This window comes from Gavia stellata, chromosome 26 (genome assembly GCF_030936135.1).
Source record: "Gavia stellata isolate bGavSte3 chromosome 26, bGavSte3.hap2, whole genome shotgun sequence".
NCBI lineage: Eukaryota > Metazoa > Chordata > Aves > Gaviiformes > Gaviidae > Gavia > Gavia stellata.
Window position 1 is genome coordinate 4,573,801 of NC_082619.1, and position 24,317 is coordinate 4,598,117.

The window sequence follows — 24,317 nt, forward strand, 5'->3', positions numbered from 1 at the left end:
GGAAAATTATGGAAAGCAAAACTAGAGACAGAAGAAAACCTTGATGGAATTGAGGCATTTATCTATGCTCCTGCCAATGCAGGACAGTTCCCTGTTTTGTCTTTATTAATGGTTACCTAATGCTGTTTATAAACATGACAAGTGAATGGGTTTATACCACTTCTTTCATGCTCTTGACTGCAAGGATTTGACTTCAGCCTAGTTTCTTCCCTCAATTTAATATAATTGCATTGCTTGTTGTTATAGAACCTTTTGATACGTCTTTTCTTTCTCTTTGGTACTTACATTCTTCAAATATTTGTTGACCACTTAACTTTGCTTACCCTTCAAGTTTCTTTTCATAAATGAGCCTCATGAATATTGTGATGTTTTTGTTGCTTTCCTTTGAACTTATCGAGAAGATCTTTCTGGTTGTATGGCACCCTTATAATGAAGTTCCTGGTAGAGGTTAACCGATCATACAGAGCAAATATTTCATCAGCTTTAATGAGATATGATTTATCAGACTATGCAGCTCTGAATCGCATTAGTCTTTTCTGCTCCTATATCATGTTGCAAGAACATGTCTAATTTGCTTTGTGCTCTTACCCCGTGCACCATTGAGCTGCGCCGCTTTCTTGCTTTCGCAATTCTTTGAATTGCTGAACGTGACTTTCTGTTTGCTCCGTTACGCTTGTTTGGAGTAGGTATAAAATCAAGGACAGTGGTAGGGTAGTGTTCTTCATGCTTTGCTCAGAAGAGAACCAGTCAGTCTCTCTTTATTTTTCTTGTGGGACAGGATTTTGTATGTGTGTTTATATACACTTTCAATATGAGTCACATTGTTACCTTCTGCATTTTGTAACCTCTCTGTAGAAGATGGCCTTTCAAAGAGTTTATATTTAGAAATACCCATGTGTTGAAGACAAATATTTCTCATGTTGCTGGCTGTGCTGCCTGCTGTTGTATCAGGGAAGTAGATGGTTTGTGTTGTGTCTGATAAGGTTTAGAGAAGGGTGCGTAGTCCCTCTAGCTCAGCAAGATGAAGAGTCAGTATGTCTGTAGAAATGACTAAGTAGTCAGAGAAGAGTGCTTTGTGGGAGCCAGGAAGTTGAATTTAGAGGTAATGGGGATGTTTAGGTCCATGCTGACTGCTCTGCTCCTTTGTCGTCACAGAAGTACTCCCTGGTGGGTTTTATAGCAGGGAGTACAGGGATATTTAATAAAGCTCTGCTAAAGTGCCCCTGCAAAAATGTTTGGCATGCCAGGAGTGTGAAGCAACACAGAGAAGCTGTACCAGGGCAGTATAACAGGTCGGTAAGAGCAGGAGAACAGAAGTTGTCCTGCAATTTCATAGCTGTCACCAGTGAATGGAGCGAGGAGCAGCCAGGGTTAACTGAGCTCTAGTGATGTGGGCTACAGGGCATTCTTAAAGAGACAGTGGGTGCTTTTCTTTCTAGTGGGCAGCAGCCAGTTCTGATGCCAGAGCTGGGTAGCAAGTCGCAAAGAAGTCTTTGTTTCAGCCATGCCAAGCTGTTATCAGAGCGGGGAATCTTTTTGTCGACCACTTTTGAGAGCGTAAAATGCATCGGAGCAGTAAGATTCTTGAATGGTTTAATGATCTCTCCCCCAGCAGAATTGCTTCTGTCTGCAGTTTAAATGGTGGTTTCAGAATCGGAGAGCAGAGGAGCAGGGAAGACACGCAGCTGCGCCCCGGGAAATGCGATGTGGTAACAGGTGGCGATGCAATCATTTAGCTCTTCATTTTTCATCTCCCAGGCAGGCAGGAGGACTCCTTCCTGTGGATGCAGGTTCCTTTGTGTTTGTGTGTGTGTTGTGAGGTCAGGCAGTTCCTCAGGAAAAAGGATGCCCTGATGCAGTGCAGGGCTGGGATGAAGATACAGAGGGTTTGACTGAGAAACCCAAGTTGGGGTGGAAGGGATGGGGGGTGTCGAGGGAGAAGCTGAGCAAGACTCTTGTGGAGCAACGTTCTGTCTTCATGGGAGTAGGAGCTGGACTGAGTAGCTGTTCAGTGTTGTGAGTGAGTTTCTGGGTGAGCCCAGCAGAAGATTACAGGAATCTGAGACCATCCTGGAAGAAAGGGTCAAGCAAGGTTAAGAAAGTCAATCGGTGAGAGTGGGGATGTATCCAGTGTGTGTGAATGGGTATTGGGATTGAAAATCAGAGGTGCCTCAGGAGGAGTCTGAAGGTAGAGATTGGAGTAGTGCTTTGGGGGAGGGCTTTAGGAGGCTGATTTTTGTTGGGATAAACAGATTGGAATAGTCCGGAGGAATGGAGAAGCTGGCATAACTGTAACTGTAATGTGTGACATTGAAGTGCACGCTGTACTAGCCAGTGCTAAAGAAGGAGACCGGACCCTTTTAGTGTCCTTTTCATCTTCCTTCTCTTCATAAATCTACTCACGGGTCTGAGCTGTTCCAGCTCAGTGCAGTGTGGAATAGGGAGTGGAGGGGTGGTGGTGGTGGAGGGGATTGAAGGAGTGGGGCATGTCTGTACCAGGAGACCGGCTGTAGCCCAGCCCCTGGCACAGAACAGCCGATGTGCATTTTGCTCTCTCCAATGGCAGCTATTGAAGCTTTATCCAGATGTCAGGGAATTCTCTCTTTGTGCTGAGCTTGCATAGGAGCAGCATATATGAGGGCTGCTGCCCAATTACTGGGAGCAGACGGGGATGTGGCTTTCTCATACTCAGAGTGGTATCCAAAGAACGTAATTTGTTTGTGTTGGGTTGGAGGTGAAATTTTGCTGCTGCTTGTCCCCTGGTGGCTACCTTTGCAATGTAACTGCAAGTGCAATAGCATGGTATTTAATTCCGTCCTGAAGGGATAAGAAAAGGAGGATACGTAGATAATGGAGGCAGTACTGTAATGATTCTGCAGGGACCTATAATTAATAGGTGATCTCCTGTTTCTGTTGTTATTTTTCTTTGTGCATATGATAGTCTTCCCCCAGTCAACCTGTTCTTTTGCTTCTGTCTTCATCCTCTCTTAAACTGGGCACTGATCTTGCAGCTGGGATGCACTCAGACCCTGGTGGTTGAAGGTGACTTCCTTCATTGCAGTAAGGTTTGAAATCAGTGCAGCCTCTCATCTTCATGCCTTTCACTGCGCGATTAAAGTCTTGCACTGTAAGCGCCTCAGGGTGAGGGCCCTGTCTATCTGCAAGCTGCCCAGCCCTCAGCACGGTGCTATAAGACAAATAAATACAGGAGTTACTTTTATTAGTGCTCCATCTCAGAGATGTCTGTTAGTGTAATTGATGTGCTTGTTAATCTTCATTTTCAAGTACACTGACTGCTGTATACATTATCTGTCAGTGCAGCGCAAGTGCTTCTGGGGTAAAATATGCATGCAGCAGTTTATCATCAGTGCACTAGAACAGAACATGTAATGGTTTCAGAGGAAAAAAAAGATGGATTTAGTATCAAGTGGAAGTTGGCAGGGGACTTAAGGGTATGTAAGTGTCTTTGTAATACATGATTAGAAATTCAAGATGGAGAATTTGTGGGAGGTCAGCTCAGCCAGCCTTTCCCACTGCATCATCCCGAACCGGTGGTTTCCAGGCCGGGAGCTATTGTGCCTGTCCATGATCCATTTGCTTTGTGCTCTCCATTTATCCTGACCAGGATGCAATGCCTACCCATGTTGGGATGTGATTCTATCGGTCTCAACCTATGGGGCAGAGTTGGGCCTACAGAGCAAAATTGACTGGTTCCCCTTGTGCTATCCTTCCTCCTCCTCATTTTCAGAGATCACGTTGAATTAAAGAGAGCTAAAACTGCATTAAATGTCCTCGTGGATAGTGCTGTTTATGAAAGCAATAGCTGTAGTTACCCTAGGGATCTTGGGCAGTTCCATGTGTGATAGCAATGGTTGCTGAAGAAACAGTCTAGAAAGATACTGGCCGTGCTAAAAATGCTTGTCCTGTGTGATGTAGGCTCCAGCTCTCACTCAAACACTTCACTTGTTGATGCTGAGCCTAACTCCCTGCAGCCTCTTTCCTAACATCATTTCACCTTTCCTGCTTTGGCTTTCCACGTGCTGATTGTTTGAGCATGGTGTTGAGGACAACAGGTAGGGCTCTGTTTCCTAGGTGAGGTGGGATCTGCTACTTGTGAATGTCTTTAATTCTGTGTGGCTTCTTTTGTGCAATTAAGGAGAGCTAATTAGCTCCTTTTAGTGCAGTCTCCTTGCAGAGGTAGCTGACCTCTTGTTAATCCTGGATTAAGTTCTTACTAAGAACTGGCTCTTTGTGTGTCCCAGTTAAGATGTTGACACTTTGTTCTGCTCTCCTTGTTCTCCTCCTCCCCCTCTTCCTCCTCATGCCTTTGAGCACATGATTGCCTGCCTCCTCCATCCCCCACGACTGTAGGAATCCATGTGCTCTTAGCAGCCACTGTATCTTGCTCCATGAAAATGCCATTGTCAGTTCAGAGTTCTCTAAAAAGGTTTTTGCTTGATCTGCTAACTGTCTAGGAGCCCATTTTCTGCAAGGTGGAAGGAAGAGTTTTGGCAATGCTCCTTATTGCTTAATAGGGTGAGAATACTGTGGGGTTTGAAGAGTAGCATCCATTTTTTTTACGCTGGAGGCTGGAAGAATGTTCCATGGTCTGAGCAGGAGCTAGCAAACAGGATCGCATGTCCCGGTTGGAGAACTCAGCCTGTACAACGCTGTGCATTCAAAAGCAGTGTCCATACATTCATAGTTAAAGAGGGTGTCTAGGAGAAAAGCAACTGTGCTCCAACAGTGATACGAACAAAAAAATTAAACAGGTGCAAAATATTAATTACCATCCAGGTGTGTCAGTTACCCACTGCTGCTAATCCTACTTGCAGATCTTGAGGATGTAGCACTGCACTGAGTTTTCCCTGAAGACATGCTTTCTTGACATTTCTGATACATCTTTTTGAAAACAAGGCTAGAAGTACTATGAAAGTATAAGTGTCCTCTGGTTCTGTTCCAAACTCAGCTGAAAAGTAGAGGTGTTGGGGAGTAACTGTCTCAATAGCTTTAAGTTTTCAAAGTAGATCGTATTAAAAGTGGACAAAGAATTATTGGGGAAGGGGAAATGAGAAACCTTAATGTGTTTTCAAATCCAGGCGCTCATTGTTCCCAGACATTTTGCAGATAGACTTTTAAAGACTGCTGTTTGTTTCTGTATCACTGGTGTGGCTTACAGGGAGGGTAAGATTGCTCTAGCTGGATATAGAGTTTGTCTCAAACCCACTTGTTGTTCTGTAGGCCTGGACGTTCAGGCACTGGACTGTCTTGCGTGTGTCTGTCGTCAGGCCTGGGCTTTAATTACTTGGACAGTGCATCATTTCCTCTCACCTGAAAGATGCAACATGTATGAGTATGCTTGTGTTACGGCTGGGTCTGAGACGGTAGAGCAGAAACCAGCCCTGCCACTCAGTTCAGCAGGCAGTAAAGGTACGGCTTGTGCTGTCTGCATGAACACTGAAGAGTCTGCCACAGATAGGCATGCTCTGCATTAGCGCATCCTTGGAGGGAGTGCTTCTGATGTATGACTTTTCACCTTTCTGTAGGTCTTGGTAGTCCTGTGGTATTCGGGCTGTGATGTGTGACCATGTCACGCCATGAATAGCTCAGCAGTCAATCGTGAATGGTGCTGCAAAGACCCAGGGATCTAACAAAATTATTTGTCCTTCCGAGAGCCCTGGGTTGAATTTTGCAGTTCTGATAAAGTTTGAAAAGCGTTTGAGGTGTTGCATGACTTTTCAAATTACCCATAACTTTGCCTTTTTCACGCCATCCCAGATAAGCCTGAGAAGCTTTTCTCAAAGCAAGTCTTGCATTTTTACTACTGATCTTACAGTGCTTTTGGAAGCAGAACTTTGGTTTGATTCATCTTCTCTCCTGACAGTCTGAGGAGTGGGTAGGTCTTAAACTCATGTATTGAATCTATCCTGCCACTTCATGACCTGCTTTGAGCCTTTGCGTGTTCTCCATGGTTCCAGATCTGAAGTAGCCATTATACTGAATTTCATCAGAGCCTTTGGGTCAGTGTAGCTCTCATGTGACTATTGAAAAATAGTATCTTGTTCAAACGCTAATAGTCATTCAGACAAAACATACCAAAATTTGTAGAGGTGAAGAATCACACTTCCAACTGTTTTCATACATCTTTGAATGCCATAAGAAAAAAACACTGAAAGAATCATACACTATAAAATGAAATGGGACCATTCAGATACCTCTTCTAAGACCTGTCAAATGCAAGTTATAAGACTTGCTTGAATTGATTCTGGTTGAGGTACAGAACGGTATTTAGGAAAACACAAAACCTTGTGTAATATTGTTTGCCACAGATGGATAATCTAGCCCAGAATTAGTTTCAATGGTTAGTTTTGTTTACTTCCAAAAATGCATCTCTCTTGTCTAGTTCAGAATTGGTCTAGCTTCAGCTTTCAGCACTTGGCACTGTTGCGCTTTCATCTGTCACCCAGTATTATCAAACTTGTGTTCCAGGTGATCATTTAAAGCTTGTCATTCCTTGACCTCCGGTCTGCGTTGAATGGATTCAGTGCCACTGTCTTTTATCATTCGTTGCTCTTATCTGAACCCTGTCCAGTTCACACATAGAAACTAGATACAGTTCTAGACACAGCGTTTCAGCGGGAATCACACCATCCTTGGATATGGAGGTGCCGTTGCACTGGACACAGGGGATAGGAAAGTTTGTATGTTACATGCCATTTTCTTTAAAGGTGTTTGTAAATTCACCAGTTCACCAAATTTTTAAGCATTTGAAACTGTTAATGGTTACATATGAAAATGAAAAGTCAAGGTGCAAGTTATAATGGCTCTGCTGATCACCTTGGTTTTTATGACTGGATAATGAGATTTTGCTGTATTCTTGTTCATGCTTAGGTTTGTATTGGAGAAATACTTCAGTGTTTTTGGTGAGGACCACAAGACTACTGCACGTGCATTTCTCCAGTTGCAAAGCACACCAGGTGTACCCATTAACACTGAAACATGGTTCAATGAATTGAAAATTAAAGTCTTGAGAAGAAGGCATTGCAAAATTAATAGAGAGTTCTGTGTTGGTGGAAGGTCAATCTGCGTGAGGACAAGATGGTGTGGGATTTGGCCCTAACTCTTCATTGCCATTTGTTACTTAGCTTTACAACTTCTCCTGTTAGAGATGGTGTGTTTCCATACAGGTAGAAAGCTCCATCCTTATGGGGTCTTGCAGATTTAAAGCCTGAAGTCAGACATTACTAGGTGAAGTGACAAATATTGTTGTCAGCTCTTGTGTTATGGATTCATTTTGTTTGGTACTCTTTGTAAATCTCCAACACTTGTAAACCTGTAATTATATGAGAAACTTTCTCATTTTAACAGAAGTTTCTCCCATCATTGCAGAGAAAACCTTGAGAACACAACCTGAACAAATGTGTGCTAATGGAATTAGAAGAATAAAAAACCAGGTTTGCTTTTATGAAATTAGATTTTATGCGCCAAGTTTACGTTTGGGGTGAAAGTTGATGTGTTTTAGATGCTTGTGATTGGCAGCACTGTAAATGGAGAAGGTGAAGAAAGAAGCTTGGTCACAAGAAGGATGTCACAAAATTGACATCAGGCTGATGGGTCTCTCAATGGGGCAATGCATTTATTAAAATAGTGGCATATACACAGTGAACCCATGTGCATCTAAGTGTATTCTTTGAGTAATATGAAAAAGATGATGGTACTGGTGTATTATCCTGATAAAGATGTGTATGATGATAGTGTTTCCAATTTAAAATCATGTGCGGCGTTTGAATTGCACAGTGGCATGAGTCTGCTGGTGCAGAGCATTGATTCTTAAGAGCAGAGCACCTCCTGCTCCCACTGATTTTGATTATAGCGAAATGATGGATAATCAGGCTTTTGGAAAGAAACTCTTTTGGGACATTAGCACTGAAAGCTGTGACTGATTATAAAGAGAAGAGAAAATGGTCAACCCTGTGTATGGAATGGGTAGGATGCAGCAAAAGAAAGCGAAGGGCAGAGTGATGAGTATTTACATCCCTTAAGGCACAGCTCCTTCTGATATCAGGGGGAGCAGTAAGCCCCTGAGGGTGTCGTTCGCAGCATCTCAAATTGGCTGTAGTCAGACTGCTGACTTTTGGGTACTCTGAATCATATTCTGGAGTTGCCTGCCTGGCTCAGTTGACACCACGGGGAACTCTGAGAGTGAACATCTAAGGAGGGCGATGTGAATGTAGACTGAAGAGACTGCTGAGGAATAGAAGTGATATAAGGCGTAAATTTTTTAAACTACCATAGCCACACTGGTACAGGAGCTTCTCTGGATTCTCTTTAAGGCTTGTCTATGCTGGAAGGTTATTTCACATTTAAAGCCCTAGGATAACCCAGAGTACTTCCACACGTGGACACTTGCGCTTCCAATCAAGGGTGTTAGTACGGGAAGCTGTTCCAGATCAGTTCTACGCTATTTCCTTGCACAGACAAGGTCTGATTCATAGACTGGAAGGAAAAGGGCAAGCTAGTTGATTGTTTTACTCTCTCTTTTTTCATCCTTCAGCCTGTGTAATTTATATTGTGCCGCGAGAGCCCTTGAGAGGGACTGAAGCCCTTCTCCTTATTCTGGCAGAAGGATATCTACGAGCGGGTGCGTAGCGGTACAGTGGTGTGTATGTCCCTTGAAGATATGCCATGTACTAATGCTGCTGTAGAGCTGTAAACTTTGCTTGATAGCGTTTCTTTAAAAATCCTAGGCCTGTTTACACACGGATAGGCATGAAAAATGAAACCAAATTAGCTTCCTAGATGAAGTAAGCCAAATTGCGTTGAGGTCACCTTAATTCTGAATGAGCGTGTCCTCACAGTGTTTAATTCAGTTTAGATTAATCCCCTTTACCAGTGAAGTAGGGCTTAATTTTCCCCACTGTTCTTGCATTGACATGCTTACAGGTTGCGAAACTTTCTCCCCCACGTGCGAACGGTCTCTCGCGTGTGCCCGGGGAGGGTGAGTGCCGGTGGTTTCAGCCCGCAGGCTTTGCGAGGAGCCCCGAGAAGTGACGGGTCTGACCGGGGCCCTTGGGAGAAGCGGCAGGAGCTCGCCCTCCCCGCTTTTCCCCCGGCGGTCGGCAGTAAGGGCGGCATTGAGGGGGTTGCATTATGTAAAGCGGCAGCCCGCAGGCCGCCTGCGTGCGCGTGCGTGTGTGTGCGCGTGCAGGAGCGTGTGTGAAAGGGGGGGCGGGGGGAGGCGCACGGAGCGGCCGCCCGAGCGAGCGTGAGCACCGAGAGCGGGGCGGGGGGAGAGGAGCCAGGCAGGAGCGCCAGCAGCATGCGAGGCAGCTGAGGGAGGGGGCTCTGGGTGCCCGTTGGGAGCCCCGGGCACCCCTACTCCCCCTTCCCCTCGGGAGGGGCTCTGAGATGGTGCGGGAGGTGAGTACCCTCCCACCTCGCCGCCTGCCCACCCTCGCTCTCCCCCCGCCACGCACCAGCGCATGAATGAATGAATTCCTAGCTGCTCCGCGCTGCGCTGCGGTCCCTAATGGCTACCAGGTCAGTGTTGCTCTCCTTTCCTTCTGCTGATGCCGCTCTTCCTCTCCCCGCCGCGCTGCATGTGCCGCCTGCGGGTCGCAGTGTGTGTGCCCGGGCGGGCACGGGTGGGTGCGCGGGACGGAGCCAGAGCGTTGTGTGTGCTGTGCTCAGCACAGGTCTGCCGAGGCAGTCTGCCGTCGGCGGCATACGCTTGCAGGGCAGATTAAATCTGGAGTCCATGTTGGTTGCTGCCGCTGCTCCTTTCTGTTCGGGGGACTTGAAAGCAGGCAGCGTGACATCATGTTGCAGAGATGCTTCGTCTCTTTTCCCTTCCACAGGCCGATTCCTTTTTCCCTTGTTCTCCCCCATGCATGCGCCCCACCTCTCCCGCAGCGGAATTGCTAAAGCAGCCTTTTCGATTGTTTGAAACGACCGATGAGCAAATCTGATCGGTTTTTTTCAGCTTTCATTCCCCTCACCCCTCCTCCTTTTCCCTTCACGCCTCCTGCCGCCCCCATCCCCCACCCCCGAAGGGGCAGTTACTGCTGCGGGAACATCGGGGTGTAGGGGGGAGGCCGAGGGGGGGTGAACTGGCCCTGCCTCACGGGAGGGCAGCTGGAGCTGCTGCAGAAATACGGTGTATTTGTTTGCCCATGTGCTCCCCTGCTCTTAAAAGGGCTCGGAGCATGCACACTGATGTCTTGGTTCTGCTTTGCCTTCCTCTCTGTGTTTATGTATTTGCAGTGATGGGGAGGGACAGAATTTGTTCTGTGCCGCTTTCTCAGGCTGTCCTCCAGAGTCTGTACAGGTGGCTTTTTGTTTTTTCGGTAGGGGAGAGCAGTAAGGAATGAGAACTCGTTGCACTGTGCGTGTTTATAGGCAGTGAGAATCTGATGAATCCCCATTCACTAAAAAATTGCTTTTTCTTAGATTACTGGTGACTGGCATTGTCTTGTCCGTTATGGAAATCACTGATTCAGTAAAGAGGATATATTCCTGTTTCCTTTCTTCATTAAGTCACGTGATCTGCAGGAGAACTCCTTTTGAAGCTGGTAGATTTAGGATGGAGCTTGTGATTTTGGCTCGGTAGGATAGAAGGAAACTTGAAGCCGAATCTCAGAGATATATTTTACATCAGTGCGGTAACTTTGGATGCCCAACATTCTGCCAAGGAAAGCCCCCAACTGCCCATGCCACTGAAAACCAGAAAGCTGGAGAAAGCAAGAGAGAATGTGCCATGTGGGGGGACAAGCCTGAACCAGGTCCTCCGGACAAAGGACTGTGTGTCACTCTTGCACTGAGGGTGTCTGACTCTTCCCAGTATCGGCTGCAGCCCTCGGCCCTCTCTAATTTTAACTTTCAGCTGGACGGTGCTGCTGCATGGTTAGGGCAAAGGAGAGAGATTGCATGCAGGATACCAGGGTAAGGGGACATGAAATTGTTGCATTGTTTTCAGAATGGTAAAGGGATGAAACATCAAGGGATGAGCAAAAGAAATCAATTTGATCCCAGCTTTGAAGATCACAGCGTCTTCCATTAACTTGTGAAAGCTGATGCTGATGAGCAGCAGGAGTGAGTGGGAAGATGTAAAGCTATAGCTTTGTCTTTTACTCCTGAGATATACAATATCCTTGTCCACCCCCGCTTTGTCGCTGGTAGGATGTGGTGTGAGGCTTCATTAGACATTTAATCAGTGGTTTATAAAACCTCTGCCACGAGATTGGAATGTGTTCAGGGGGACGCTACCTGTGCTGGAGATAAAGTCCTGGGATGCTTATAGCCTAGCTGAAGTTATAGCAGGAGATGGGCAGAAAGAAAGAATGCTTGTGCTCTTCTTGAGGTAATCTAGGAGTCGTATCACACCTATGTTGTCATCCAAAAATGAGCATGGATCTTTATCACTAGCTATTTAGTGCTGTATTGCATTTTTCTCACTCTCTCATGAAACGATGCACATGGATTGATGTATGGCAGCAACATTGGGTCTCCAAACCATTGAAAGATTTTGATGTTAGCTTGGAAATAATGAGGTTTAAAATAAACAAGCTTGGATTTATTTTAATTTTATTTTTATTCTTTGAGCTGTCAAATTTTCAAACTACTTTTCACATCAGAGAGATGGCTTAACAGCATCCTTCATTATTGTATTTATTTTTTAACCGAGAGTTGTGGGCTCTGTTCTATCCCAAGTTCTAGGCTCTGAGATTTTGAAGACAGCATCAGATATTGCAATTCTTGCTATTGTTTACGAGAGCCATTGGCATTGCGGTGGGGAGGAGAGGAAACAAAGCCCGTATCTGTTCCTCCTTTGGAAGTACAGCTGTAGACTGAGTGACCTGCAGGTGACCATGTTGGGGCCGTGTCTGAAACAGGCATGCCGTCAGCTTCAGAGGGATGTGAAATTCTTATTTTGCGTTATTTCTCCTTTATTGCTTCCCAGATTTCATTGTATTATCCATCATACTTTGTTCCATGTGGTTTGGCTTCCTTTGGAACAAACGGAATTACATTAATTGGTGAGTGATGGAAGGGTTTAGTGTATGATTTATAACACGTGTTGGTTCCCTGGAGACTAATGATCCTTTCTGAATTATGACTGTTGTATTATTGGACAGTATTATTAAGATCTGTCTTGTTCTATTTTGAAAGCATTTTCCAACTTCTTGGGATTTTTGCAATAACTCCAAGGAGGAAGTGAGCGGTGGAGCGATTGTTTCAAACACAGCACAGTGGGAGTTTCTGTAAGATATCAGACCATTTGTCCATCAGAGTTGATAGTCTGTCTCTAGTGGTAACCAGTATCAGATGATTCAGGGAAAGACAATGACATTGTTAATAATACATTTGACCAACCTTACAGTGCTGTATATGGGCAGAAGGCAAATTCCTTCCTAATGCTTGCAGTGATTTGCTAATCCCCTGAAGTGTAAGAATTGCATTAATTTTATCTCATGAATATGTAAACATGTTATTGAATGTAATAGGAGGAGGGCACTGTTCTGTGAAACGTCAAAATAATCAGAATAAATCTTTGACAAGGATGGACTTTTCTGTTAAAAACTAGTTGTTTAAAAACATGCAGAAAGTATACTATTGTTACTATTCTTTTTAAAGCAATTGTCGTGAAACACTGCTTGGTTTCTGTACAGCCCTACAGGTGTCATTGCTTTTTAATTTAATGCTTTCTTTTTTGTCTGTTTTACTGGGAGAGGTAGTTGTAAGTATAGCATTTTGTTATTGCTTGTAGAGCAATGGCAAGCCCAGGGAATCGCTTGAGGATATATGGAGTTTTTCATTCTTGCATTATCGATTTGAAGTGAGTGTAGGTTGGTGATGACCAAAAGTTGTTACCATCTGCTTGCTGTTTGGTAGACTGCATAATGAGTTTCTGAATCTCATCTTTTTCCACTGATGTCAGACTGTATCACAGAAAAGTATCTTTGTAGGCGTCTAATTAACCGACTTACTAGATGTTTCTGAGGAGAATTAACTCCTTTTGTACTACAGCCAGGCCTGAGGTGCCTTCTTGACCTTGTAGCCTTTTCTGCTCTTTTCAAGACTTTATCAGTAGAGTTCTGTTTTATGCTTGAGGATCTCCTTCATTCTTGTTTAGGAAAGCATGTAAGCACAGGCTTGACTTTGTTTGCACAGCCCATAGATTTCAGACATCCAGAGTTAAGTATGTGCTTAAGTTCTTTGCTGGTTTGGGGACATAGTGCTCAGCACTTTCCAGAATTAAGCCCGACATTTGCCATGCTGTCAGTATCCCAGTTCTGGGCCCTGAAGAGCTTGCTATCAGGTAGGTGCTGTGGGCTGCAGGGACATGTGAACAGCTTCAGCAGATTTACTCTTGTAAAGCAAGTTCTTTTGAGAACTGTGGTGGACTTGGAGGCTGCCGATTAGCTTTCCAGATCAGGACTTTCTTGAGGAAGTCCAAGGGGTTTAGAAATATACTGCAGGAAATCATGTCATTGATCTGTTTCTGCTATCTGAGAAGCTGGTGATCACCAAGAAGGTAGGGAGCATTGTGTGCATGAAGCTGCCACTTGTTTAGATGAGCTGCCCTCGTTGTTACAAATCCTTTGGTACTCTTTGTAACATAGTGGTTACTTCTGGCTTCACGTCCTGCAACTGGCAGATACAAATGGATTTTCTGTGCGTCGTCTTAATCTGTGTGTATCACTACCTGAGAGGAGAACAACAAGCCACTATTGTACAGTGTAGCGGCAGGTGCTGCGGCACTGCTCTTCTGCAAGCTATTGTGTCTGGAGGATGGCTGCTGGCTGTTGGGGCCTGTGTGACTTGGGAAAGAACTGTTGCAGGGTGCTTGTCTTAAGCCCAGGGATGGCTGTGTTGTAGTGGCAGACGAGTGATTATTTCAGAAGATCTCGTCGGATGGACAGACTTTCACGTCAGTTCAGGACTGCTTGAATGTCATTCATGCAGAATTCATTTAACAGGCTTGAACAAAGTCAGGTTTCTTGCTGAGTTCTCCATTAGAGCATTGCAAAGAGTCCTCAGGGTTCCTTTATAGCTGTAAGAATCCCAAACTTAGCTTGTGGAGTACAGACTGTAGCCTTTCCCAAAAGCTACTGTTTGCTGAAGTCTCTGTTCACGGTCTGGTCCAAATCTTTATAGGAAATACTCTGTTGAAGGAGGAAGTTTGGCCTTTTTGCATCTTGCCTTGCGTCCTTGCTTTGTGGAGTGTCCAGGGTAGGGTGTGACCAGGTAGCTTGTCTGTGCGTTGCCAATTATTCGTTCTTTTTCCACCGCCTAAAGAAAAGCTCAGTGCTTTGCTACGCTGCTCCAGGTACCGAGGCTTATCCTCCTTGTGACTGAACAGTTTGGCCTCTTCCTAGCCACGTCACACTTGCTCGTGTTGTTTTTACTGCAGCTCCAATCATAAGATGAGGCGTTTCTCTTAGGCACAGTATGAATGTAAACCAAGAAGATGTACTCTGCCTTCTGTGCTTTCATATACTGCATGCAGGGGTTTCATCTAGGAGCAAGGGGCTGCTGCTTAGGTGGGCTTGTTTGTGTTCTGTCCCTGACTTAATCCGTTGCATCCACTAAAGGCTACGCTGCAGGGGTATGGGAGGCCCTGAATGCGCTCTGGTCAATTAGGTCTGTAAAGCATTATTTATTACTATTATTTTTTTTCAAAGTGGGTCAAGCCGTTTTGGCATTTCAGGCGTTGATTCCTGGTTCAATTGCAGGCCTTGGTCACTATGGCAACTGCAGAAAGCGTTCGTCATGGCTGTGTCTTGGGTCGGGTTCAAACTTCAGGGACTGAGCAGGAGCAGCGAGTTTTGAGGGGCTCGGGGCAGGGGGAGGCGAGTGGGACGGAGCTGCAGGATTGTGGTTTTTGTGCCCATCCTCGCTGTGGTAGAGGGGAACGGCTGAATTAACAGACTCTTCGTGTTCTTCGTTACGTGCACACCCGGGGAGTCCTTCATGTGAGAAATACTCAGCGTTGCCTAGTCATCAGATAGTACGAGGGTGAATTCAGACCTCCTGAGTTTAATCAGCTCTCTGCCACTGACTTAAGGGAGAGCCTAAGGTGGCACCCTTGAAGCTATCTTTTTTTCCTTATCTCCGCAAAGGTGATAATCCATCCATACCTAACACAATATGTAGTATGGATTTAAATTTTTAAAGTATGCCAGAGATGCTAAGTGACTGAAAAATGAACTTGGAGGCCAGAGTCTGCCTGAGATTGTGCTTGGCAGAGCTGGCACCAAAACGTATGGATACAGTAGTGTGAACTGAGCCTGGACAAACGTATACGTGCCAGCTTTAAGCTAGTCAGTGCTGATGCTGCTCCTGTGTAGCTGCAGCAGCGTGGGTTACTCAGCCGTGACTGAAAAACCCACCTGAGGAGCTTTGTAAGACCTTGGATGATTAGCTTGAATTGGCCTCCATAACTGCACACTGCTTAGCAGTATCTGTGCTAGGCATGTTAAGCCAGTTTTGGAGCATGCGTGCACTCAGAGTGTGAAAACCGAGAATCTATCTTCCATGCCTGTGTGTGAGTGTATATTGGAGCTAGTATTAATGTATTTATTGCAGTCCACAAAAGGCAAAATTTGTCTAATTTCTCATTTGATTACAATTTGAGTAAAAGAGTACTGAACTCTTCGGCGGGTTTCATCTGAGTTTCACATGCACGTGGTGCAGCTGTACCCTGGTTTTGAACTGGTTATTTTGTGCTTTACTTTAGAAGCAGTAAAAACTCAGTGCTTCTTCATAACTGTAACCTGAAAGCAAGCAGAACCTTGACTGAATTTGACTTAGTCTTTATAGAGTTGCTTGAAGCTGAAACTCAAAGTGAAACTTGTGAGTAGGAGCTCACATGAACTGAAAATGAGAAGGAGGTTGTGCATGATAAATTCAGGTTTCGTAGAGATGTAGAAGAAAAATGAGTACGTCTGTTCAAACAAATTTAGCGCAGTGATACGTGACGCGGGAACGTTGGCTTCAAATTCTTGCCTTGTATTTCTGGGGACCTCTCACATAAACCAGTTTATGTTGAATCAAGCATGCTGGGGACAAGATTTAGGAAATTTGATGTAATGCCAGATAAGCAATAACAGCACGAGCAGGAGCAATACAGCATCAGAATTTAGAGTTCTTAACCATAGGAATGGCAATTCAAAACCATTTCTATCTCTGGAAGCATTGCAGATGAACTTCAAGTGTTAGAACCATTTGCACAGCACCTTCTGCACATGCACGTAGTTGCTGATTGCAATTGGTACACTAGATACAACTATGCTGCGTTGTTAAAAAAGTGTGTACATCTTGAGTTTAGCCGGAAGAACTAGCAACAGGAGGACAGAAAAGGTAAAATACCTGTTTTAACTGGGTCAGCTGCAAGTCTGTGAAAAAGTCTGATACTTTTGTACATTTCAATAAGCTAAAAAAACCCTGATAATTTTCCTCCGTGATATACTTAAACTGTTACAGCCAATGTTGCTGGAAGAATGGTCCAGATCATCTTTTGCTCAGTATTTTGTTTTGTTTCAAATATGATTTGGAGGGATTAAAGCTTGAATATTGCTACAGTTGTGCTGTACATGTAGTTAGTATTCAGTATTACTGTGTCTTGACCAGGGAAAGGGGGAGGACACAGTATGCTGTTGATGTATTTCACTCATGAGATGTGCCATTGTTAGGTGTGAACTGTGAAGAAACAAGCTAAGGGGGGGGGAATTCTCTGCCAGTCTTTGCACTGGAGCTAACTTGGGGTTTAGGTGGCCTTTGAACAAGCATATCTATATGATTCTCAGTCTATTAAGTAGAAAAAGGTAACAGAGTGGAGTCTATAATTTAATCCATCTTTCTTCCTGCTTACAGAACATTTTGTAAACCCATTTTCTCTAGCCTGTTGATTATCTGTATGAGCTTCCACACTTTATATTCTTGAAAATACCTTCTAAGGGTTTTCTGCAAAGTGCCACGCTACTGTTCTTGCCAGTTGCAAGCTCGTTGTATGTATGAGTGTGAAATTTGATTCTGTTAATGTTTGCATAAGCAACTTTGTTGTATGTTTCCTGCAAATTGTTTAGGGAAAGTTTCATTGCTTGTGTGTTAACACAAGCAGTGAGCAAATAGAAGATAATTTATGAGACCAGTTAATCCAGTACTAAACCAAAGCAAACTACACCTGATAACTACTGGAGGAGTGTATTACATTATCTACCTGTATCTGCTAACTAACATTTGTAAAATGTTTTTGGCATCTTCAGAGGTAAGAGGTGGTTACGATTTTTATCTGAGAATTAATGAAATCTCAGGCGTGCATTCTAGATTTTCAGAAAGGAAATGATCCATTTTAACTACCTCACTGTACATCCCATTGTGAGAAGCAAACTTCAGTTTGCTATATATAATTGGGCTTAAATTATAGCCCTTAAGAGTTTGATTGTACTAGCTTCTTGAATTCAGTCCCTTACAGCTGTAATTCCCTCATCCTTTTTCTATTGCCTTCTCTTCTGTTGCTCCGATGTGGCCTGCTCTCTAATGCTCAGAAGATAACAGGGTACCGTAACAACTCAGCATGGCAGAGTTAGCACAAAGTTCATCCTTGGATCAGCTGAGGTTCCACTGTAACCTGCAGGTTGCAGAGCTGAACGGTACCAGCTGGAAAGGCATCAAAGATGTTTGGGCCGGTCATAAATAGATTTGACTGCTGAAGGAAATGAGTTACATAGGGAAAAATGGATGTACCATGTGGTATTTTGAAGAGTGGCAGGAAGAAGAGGCATCAAAAGAGAAGGAACAGTGAGGAAATCTGAGTTTTCCTGTTCTGTATAAATATGCGTGTAACTGGCTTTCTGATTTAGGTGTTAGGGCATTTGCTGAAGATATGGGATGAGAACTTCTATTCCCTTAAATGTTTCATAATTTCCATAAAACTCTGAAAGGTCTTGCTTTTCCCTGTTATGAAAGGGGAACCTTATTTTTTTTTTTTAAAAATCACGAAAGCTTTTATGTTACAGCAAAACATTTTCATGCCCAACTCTAACTGCTGTGGGAAAGGATGATTTGATACAGGAAATCATGACTCCCCTCCCAGTGCCCCATCGTTTTTGATGATCTTTAATGGAGTGTTTTCTAATAGATATGATTCCATTTTTGTGCATCCTGTTGAGAATAGTTACACTTAGAAAGGAGGGACAGAGTGAGACTGTATTGATAACACACTGACATCTCCCTCATTCTTGAGGGCAAGTTTAGGTTTTCTAAGCTCAGATCATGATTTTAAACTCAGAGCTGACAGGAGAGAATGAGTTAATTCTCGTAGGCATTCATCTGTGGTCAGATGAATTGAAGAGTGAGTGGAGAAAGACACTGGCAGACCCTTGTAGTTCCCTCTGCCACTGGTAAATGATAACTGTCTGCAGCCTAATTTTACTGGGGACCTAAGTCTTAAGTGTGGCATTGGGTGCATTGCTTCAGGAAGCCAGATTTGTCCACTATGCTAGTGGAGAAATCTGTGGGTAACGCTCAACCTCAAGGCATGGGTGCAGTTGCTTTCTGTTTGACCTGAAGATTATTAACCCGGCTCTTTCTTTCTTTCTGCAGTACTGCCAGTAACTCAAACCGCAGCACGCCTGCCTGCTCCCCGATCCTGCGCAAACGCTCCCGGTCCCCGACACCGCAGGACTCCCAAGGAGACGCCATGGTGGAAAAAGGCTCAGACCACTCGTCAGACAAATCCCCTTCCACGCCGGAGCAGGGTGTACAGCGTAGCTGTTCCTCTCAGTCAGGCCGCAGTGGGGCCAAGAACTCCAAGGTGAGGAGTGAGCAAATGACTTTGGCCAAGATGTGCACATGTCCCCAGTTCTAAACGCTCTAATGCAGTACACTGGCTTTGTCCTGTGCCTTTTTTTTCCTTTGGTTAACTTTCCTCCTTCTTCCCCCATCATACTTCTGAAAATTCCTCTAACTGGGAGCCATTTGCATAGGTCAGACTTCAGCACAACTGTATCATCCTTTCAGCGACCTGAGTCCATGAGTTGCTGATGGCTTGTACTGCAGTTCTGTAATGGCTTATGTAGGCTAACCTTTTTGCAGTCAAGGCCCTGTTTCCTTGGGAAGCTCTGTGGTTTTGAGAAAGACCTTGAAAATCAGCTGTTGCAATTACTTTTTATCATCTGGATCATGAAGGGCCATGGAACAAATAAAGGTGCCTCTGTGCAGACAGCCTGTGAAGGGCCCATGCATTTCTCCAGTCCTGTCTAAGCCCTGTGTTGAGACGAGGTTCAAGTTGCATAGAATCAGTTTGCCAATCCTCTGCACGTTGCCTCCTATCCGTGCGGAATTATGACTGTCTTGGCCAGGGTAGGTGATGTTTTCCCTAGAAAGGTATTGTGTCTTTTGACCATATTAGAAACAGCCTTGTCTTTGCTGTAGTGAGGAAGAGGGTTTCAGGTTTGGCGCCCCTTGATTTCCTGTGAGCAGCAGGACCTGGTGAAACACACACGAGGGCCTTGGGAGACAAACAGTGGCATATCACAAGACAGTTAGCTGTCAGGAGCACTTGTGTTTTTCCAGATTTTTGACGTGAAATATTTCAGTCTGAATAACTTCACAGTGTCACAGGCATAACTCTGATGGCTTGTGTGAAATGAATTGTTAGATCTTTGCCTGATTTATTGCTGGATTGTGTCACGCACACAAGAAGTCTTCATCCACTCCTCTTTGGGGTCACTGTCAGCAGAGGAAACGGGATTCACTGGCCCACGTTCACTGGGCTGAACTGATCTCTCACCACTACGGAGGGAGTATGTGAGTTCAAAGGAAGGGGGCGAAGGGTTTTTTTCGAGATGAATCATTTCAGATCTGTCAGTTCTGAGCCCTTGAGGTCAGACTTGCTTCCTGTGCACACAGTAACCTACAAACACTGCACCAGGGTGGCAGGACCGCCGATGCCCTCACATGTGATGGTTCCAGCAGTCTGTCCCCAAAAGAAAGCCATGCAGATGGGAGGCAGGCAGGATGCAGGGCATGCTATGTTTATATCTACACTGGGGATGCTCTGTCAGGGAAATGGCGTCCTTGGTAAGGAGGAATTACAGAGATGAGTTGCATTGCCCTAGCCCATAAAGTGCTGTGACTTAAGGCCACGGGAGTGTGATTTTTACCAAGGCGGTGACTACTAAAGCTTGACTTTAAATTCTGGTGCTTTTCACAGGGATGGGGGGGCTAAAATGCTTTCTGTTGGGTTTGTGGGTTTTCCTTCTCTTGATTTGCGAGGTAATTTTTCTTCTTTCCTTAATTTCTCTCTTTTCATTCCTGCATGCTTTCTCTCCGATTAAGTCACACAAGCGCCTCTCCAAAGTAAGCCTTCTTTTTTCTCTCCTGTCCGCCACTGTAGAATTGTCTCATCACTCGGAAACCCTCCCCGTGGTACTGAGCGGTGACCCCAGTAAGGCATTCTCCTGGTGTTGCTGTGAGAATGTCAGCAAGAGCTCAGCCCAATGCCTGTAGCTGAGAAGCTGGTTTCACTTACATCACTGGGATCTCATTAATATTTACTCACATGGTGTGAGAACTGGCCTGTTCATCACACTCCTTCAATTACTTCCACCTAATTTTAGCCTTTGTTTTAAGGTTTGCTTTCCCACTCCCTTGAAGTGAGCTGCTGTCTTTGCCAGGCAGATATTCCGTGTCTTTCCTCTCTTCTTACTTTATGCCCTTCAGAAACAAGAGTTGGTCTCCATAACTTCTTGCTTGCTTTTTATGATGAATAGTAGTTTTATGGCCAGTGATCTCAGCTTACTGTCACTGCACGTTTTCCTGTGTGATGTAAATATTAAAGATCAGTGATTTCAAATGAACCCAGCTTAAACCTGTTAGAACAGACCTGTCCCAAATGAATTGTGAGAATTCATGGGCTCGCTCTGAGATGTATTAAGTAGAAGATCCCTCTGTGGATGCTTGGATTGGAGATAAGCTCATTTGAGATTTGATCTCACATCTCTGCGCTACCCTCAGAAGAGTATAAAAATCAGAAATGCAGATGGGATGCTTATTGGACAGGCTGTTGGCATTTCCACATGTATACAAGTAAAGTTAAAACCAGAATGGCTTGGATGGCTTCATAATCCACGAAATCAATGCCTTGGCCTTTCCCCAGTTGATGCCTTAGATTTCATTCTAGGCAAGTTCTTAGAGAGCAGTGAAGTCTACAGCGCTGGCTTACTGTTTTTCCTTGGTCATAATGCCTCTTGTAACCAGCCTGACCTTGCATGTTTGCTGGTGTCTGCTGGAAGCTTATTTATGTCTTTTTTTAGACAGATTGTCTTGTGCTTGGCAACTGTAGCTTGGATAACTACAAAGGGGGACTGTGGGACTAATATCTCAGGTGAGGCGTGAAAGAAGTTCTATGGAAAATGCAGGTCTGGAGTAGCAGAGAGTCCTGAAAAGATTGCTGGTGAGTAGAGGTGTGTGGGTCAGGACAGGTCACAGCTAGGCTATGGTAAGCTGGAGGCACTTTGCCTAAGCTATGGAGGGGTTTGTTAGGAGAGGGACTGGTGGGAAGAACATTGGTAGAGAGCGATGTATGCGTAAAATGGGTGCATAGTGGTACTATGACGTGCTTGCATCCAGCCCCTTGCTTTTTCAAGAGAAAAAACCCCAACTTTAAGACAATTAGAGAAACAAGAGCAAAGTGGATCTCAAATGAGTTCCAGCGTGAGGAAGCTGGTGCACAGAGGGAAGGGATTCCTGGGCATGACCTCCGCCAGCCGGCATCAGAGCCTCCTGCCCTGCTCACCCACTGTCTGTGCACAGGGTGAATCTAAAGCAGTGTGAAGGCTGAATCTCTTTTCTGTGCTCCACAAGATGGCTTTCTCTGGTACAAGTGAGGAATCTCAGGTGTAATAAGCCCCCTGATTCTCCCCACACAGATGAGGATGGTATCTGTTCAAGACAGGGAGAGGTTAGGAACAAAGTACCTAAGGAGAAAGATTTTAAAATCTCCTTTCTCAGCCTCTTCTCCTCTCCCCACCCGTCTTCTGCAAGAAGGATGGTCTGACTTTCAACCTGTCTCGCTAATGAAATGAAACAGCTTGAGCCCATGAGTTTGATGCTGTGTTTATACGATTGCTGACAGATCTGCTTGAAGTCCCTTGCCCTCTTTTGTTTGTTGTGTTAATTGTCGTGCTGCAGTGTTGCCATCAGAGGGAGTGCTTCACCAGGAGTTTTTAAGCACTGGATTACATCTGTAGCAAATCTTTTCTGGAGCTTGCTTTTCCATGCTGTCCACCAGTGTGGCATGGACAAAACCACCTACAGGCCTGTGTCAGCCTTAGGCTTTTACTGGCAAACACTGCTGCTTCTGGAACAACTTTCTGAACTCAGCAAAAAAACCCCCTTTTTGCCAACAGCAAACAATGAAATCTGGTTTTTTAACTCTTTCGCTCTTACCTAAGGATAAAAGTGATTTCCTCTCCATTGCAAAGCCTTCAGATTCTTCCCACTGTCTATAGCTAATAATGAATGCTGAGGATAAATATCAGGTTAGGGGAAAACATGAATTTTGATGTAGGCCCTGGAGATTGTAGGACAGTTTAGGTCGGAAGGGATCTCAGAAGGTCTCTAGTCCAAGCCCCTGCTCAAAGTAGAGCTGGTGTGGTTAGATCAGGTTGGTCTAAAATCTTGGCCAGGCACGTTTTGCAAACCTCCAAGACTGGAGGTCCCACTGCCTCGTCGGGCCCATGCTCCAGTGCTTAACCACTCTTGTTGTGAACAGGCTTTTTCCTTCTATCCGTATAGAATTTCCCTTACTGCAGCTTATGACTGTTGCACCTTGTCCTTTCAGTGTGCGATTATGAGAGGAGTTTGGCTGTGTCTTCTCATTTACCCCTCCCATTGGGTGGTGTAATTCCCCTTGAGGTAGTAGGTCATGAAATTCTGGTTGTTTTGGACTGGGCTGAGGGTTTGGGAATAAATTTCATCAATTTATTTGAGTTATTTGGCCATGGGCATTTAGAAGTCAGGTGAATAGCATAGATTTTGGAAGTGCACAGGTCAGGAGAAAGGGCTCTGGAATCTGTTCCGAGCTCTACCCTCACCTTGGTTCTGTGCCTCGGTTTTACCAGTTGTAAAATGGACTTAGGGATACTGCTATAGCTCTATGGCACGTCATTCACTTGGCAAAAGGTTTCCATTCCCCTGGAAGCAGCAGTATGTGGGAGTGATTTGTGATCCTGCTCCCAGTAATGCTAAAAGGTGGAAACTTCTGTTGGCATCAAGTTAGCAGGCTGAGCTTCATATGTGTGATCCACTGCTTCCCATCTGCACTGTAAAGCTGTAATCTTCCGTAGTGGTATATGCAAATATGAGATCGTTAACCCATGAAGATTTAGAGGCAACACTATATTAACCAAAGACTCAGGGAAACTACCCCATTTTTCACCTTCCTCAAGTTCTCCTCAGTTCTTCCTGGTTACAGCTACCATGTAACTATGAACTCTGGTATCTGCTCTTATAGCATCGTCTTTGCAAACCAGTGACATCTTTTCCACTTCCATGTGCACCTCCATTCCTATGTTATTTATTTTCTCTTTTCAGTTCTAATGCTTATGGTTTCTTTTTCCAGTATGACAGACTTAACCTGCTCAAAGTAAGAATATGTTTTTTCTTTTTCTTTCTTTTTCCACTCCATTATACTGTCTTTTGGTTTTTCACAGTTCACATCCCCCTATATTCTGACTATCAGTGAGTTTAAAAAAAAAAAAGGAAGAAAGATTTAAGGACTCAGATAGTCTCCCTTCTCTTTGGACTTCCTGTAGTCTCTTCTACCTGCAAAACATAGGGGTTCGCGGGGGGAGGAATCTCCTTGTGTTTAGAATGCTTGGGGAGGCAAAAGATGAGGCTTGGATGTCAGTATAACTGTGTGGAAGAGCTTAAGAAGGGAGGAGCTGCAGAGCTCCTTTACAGAGGAGCTGCGGCTTGGAGAAGTTCAAATGTGAGGGGGGAAAAGAGAGATACTGCAATTAATGCAGCAGAGGGGAATGAAATCCTGTGGCAGTGTGCTGCCACCACAACATGTGCACTCTGATTTAGAGGACACAGTGACAGTAGTGTCTCTGTTTTCTCTATGCCAATTATAGTTTGATTATGAATTTTTTCCCCAGGAATTTCTGAGTTGTGCCTTTTGCTTATTAAGGCAGACAGATGGCAAAACAAATCTGCAGGAAAATCACTCCATCTTAGACCCTGTGCTCCTCAGGACAAGGTGGTGTGTACATGGATTAAGAATAATTCCGCAGTTTTTGGGTTTTTTT

The 24,317-nt window shown here is 44.6% G+C and overlaps 1 protein-coding gene across 7 annotated transcripts in view; it reads left to right on the top strand.

Annotated features, from left to right (window-relative positions):
• The window catches only part of GRAMD1B (GRAM domain containing 1B), a 98,054-nt gene that overhangs the window by 46,606 nt on the left and 27,131 nt on the right, over positions 1 to 24,317 (top strand). For 3 of the 7 annotated variants that reach the window (XM_059829583.1, XM_059829584.1, XM_059829585.1), the window contains exon 3: positions 18,607 to 18,817. In XM_059829583.1, the coding sequence (XP_059685566.1) occupies positions 18,607 to 18,817 (211 nt within the window). Of the gene's footprint in view, positions 1 to 18,606; positions 18,818 to 20,343; positions 20,365 to 23,629; positions 23,654 to 24,317 lie in introns of those variants that run through there. The other 4 variants (XM_059829587.1, XM_059829588.1, XM_059829586.1 and 1 more) reach the window with 3 other exon arrangements.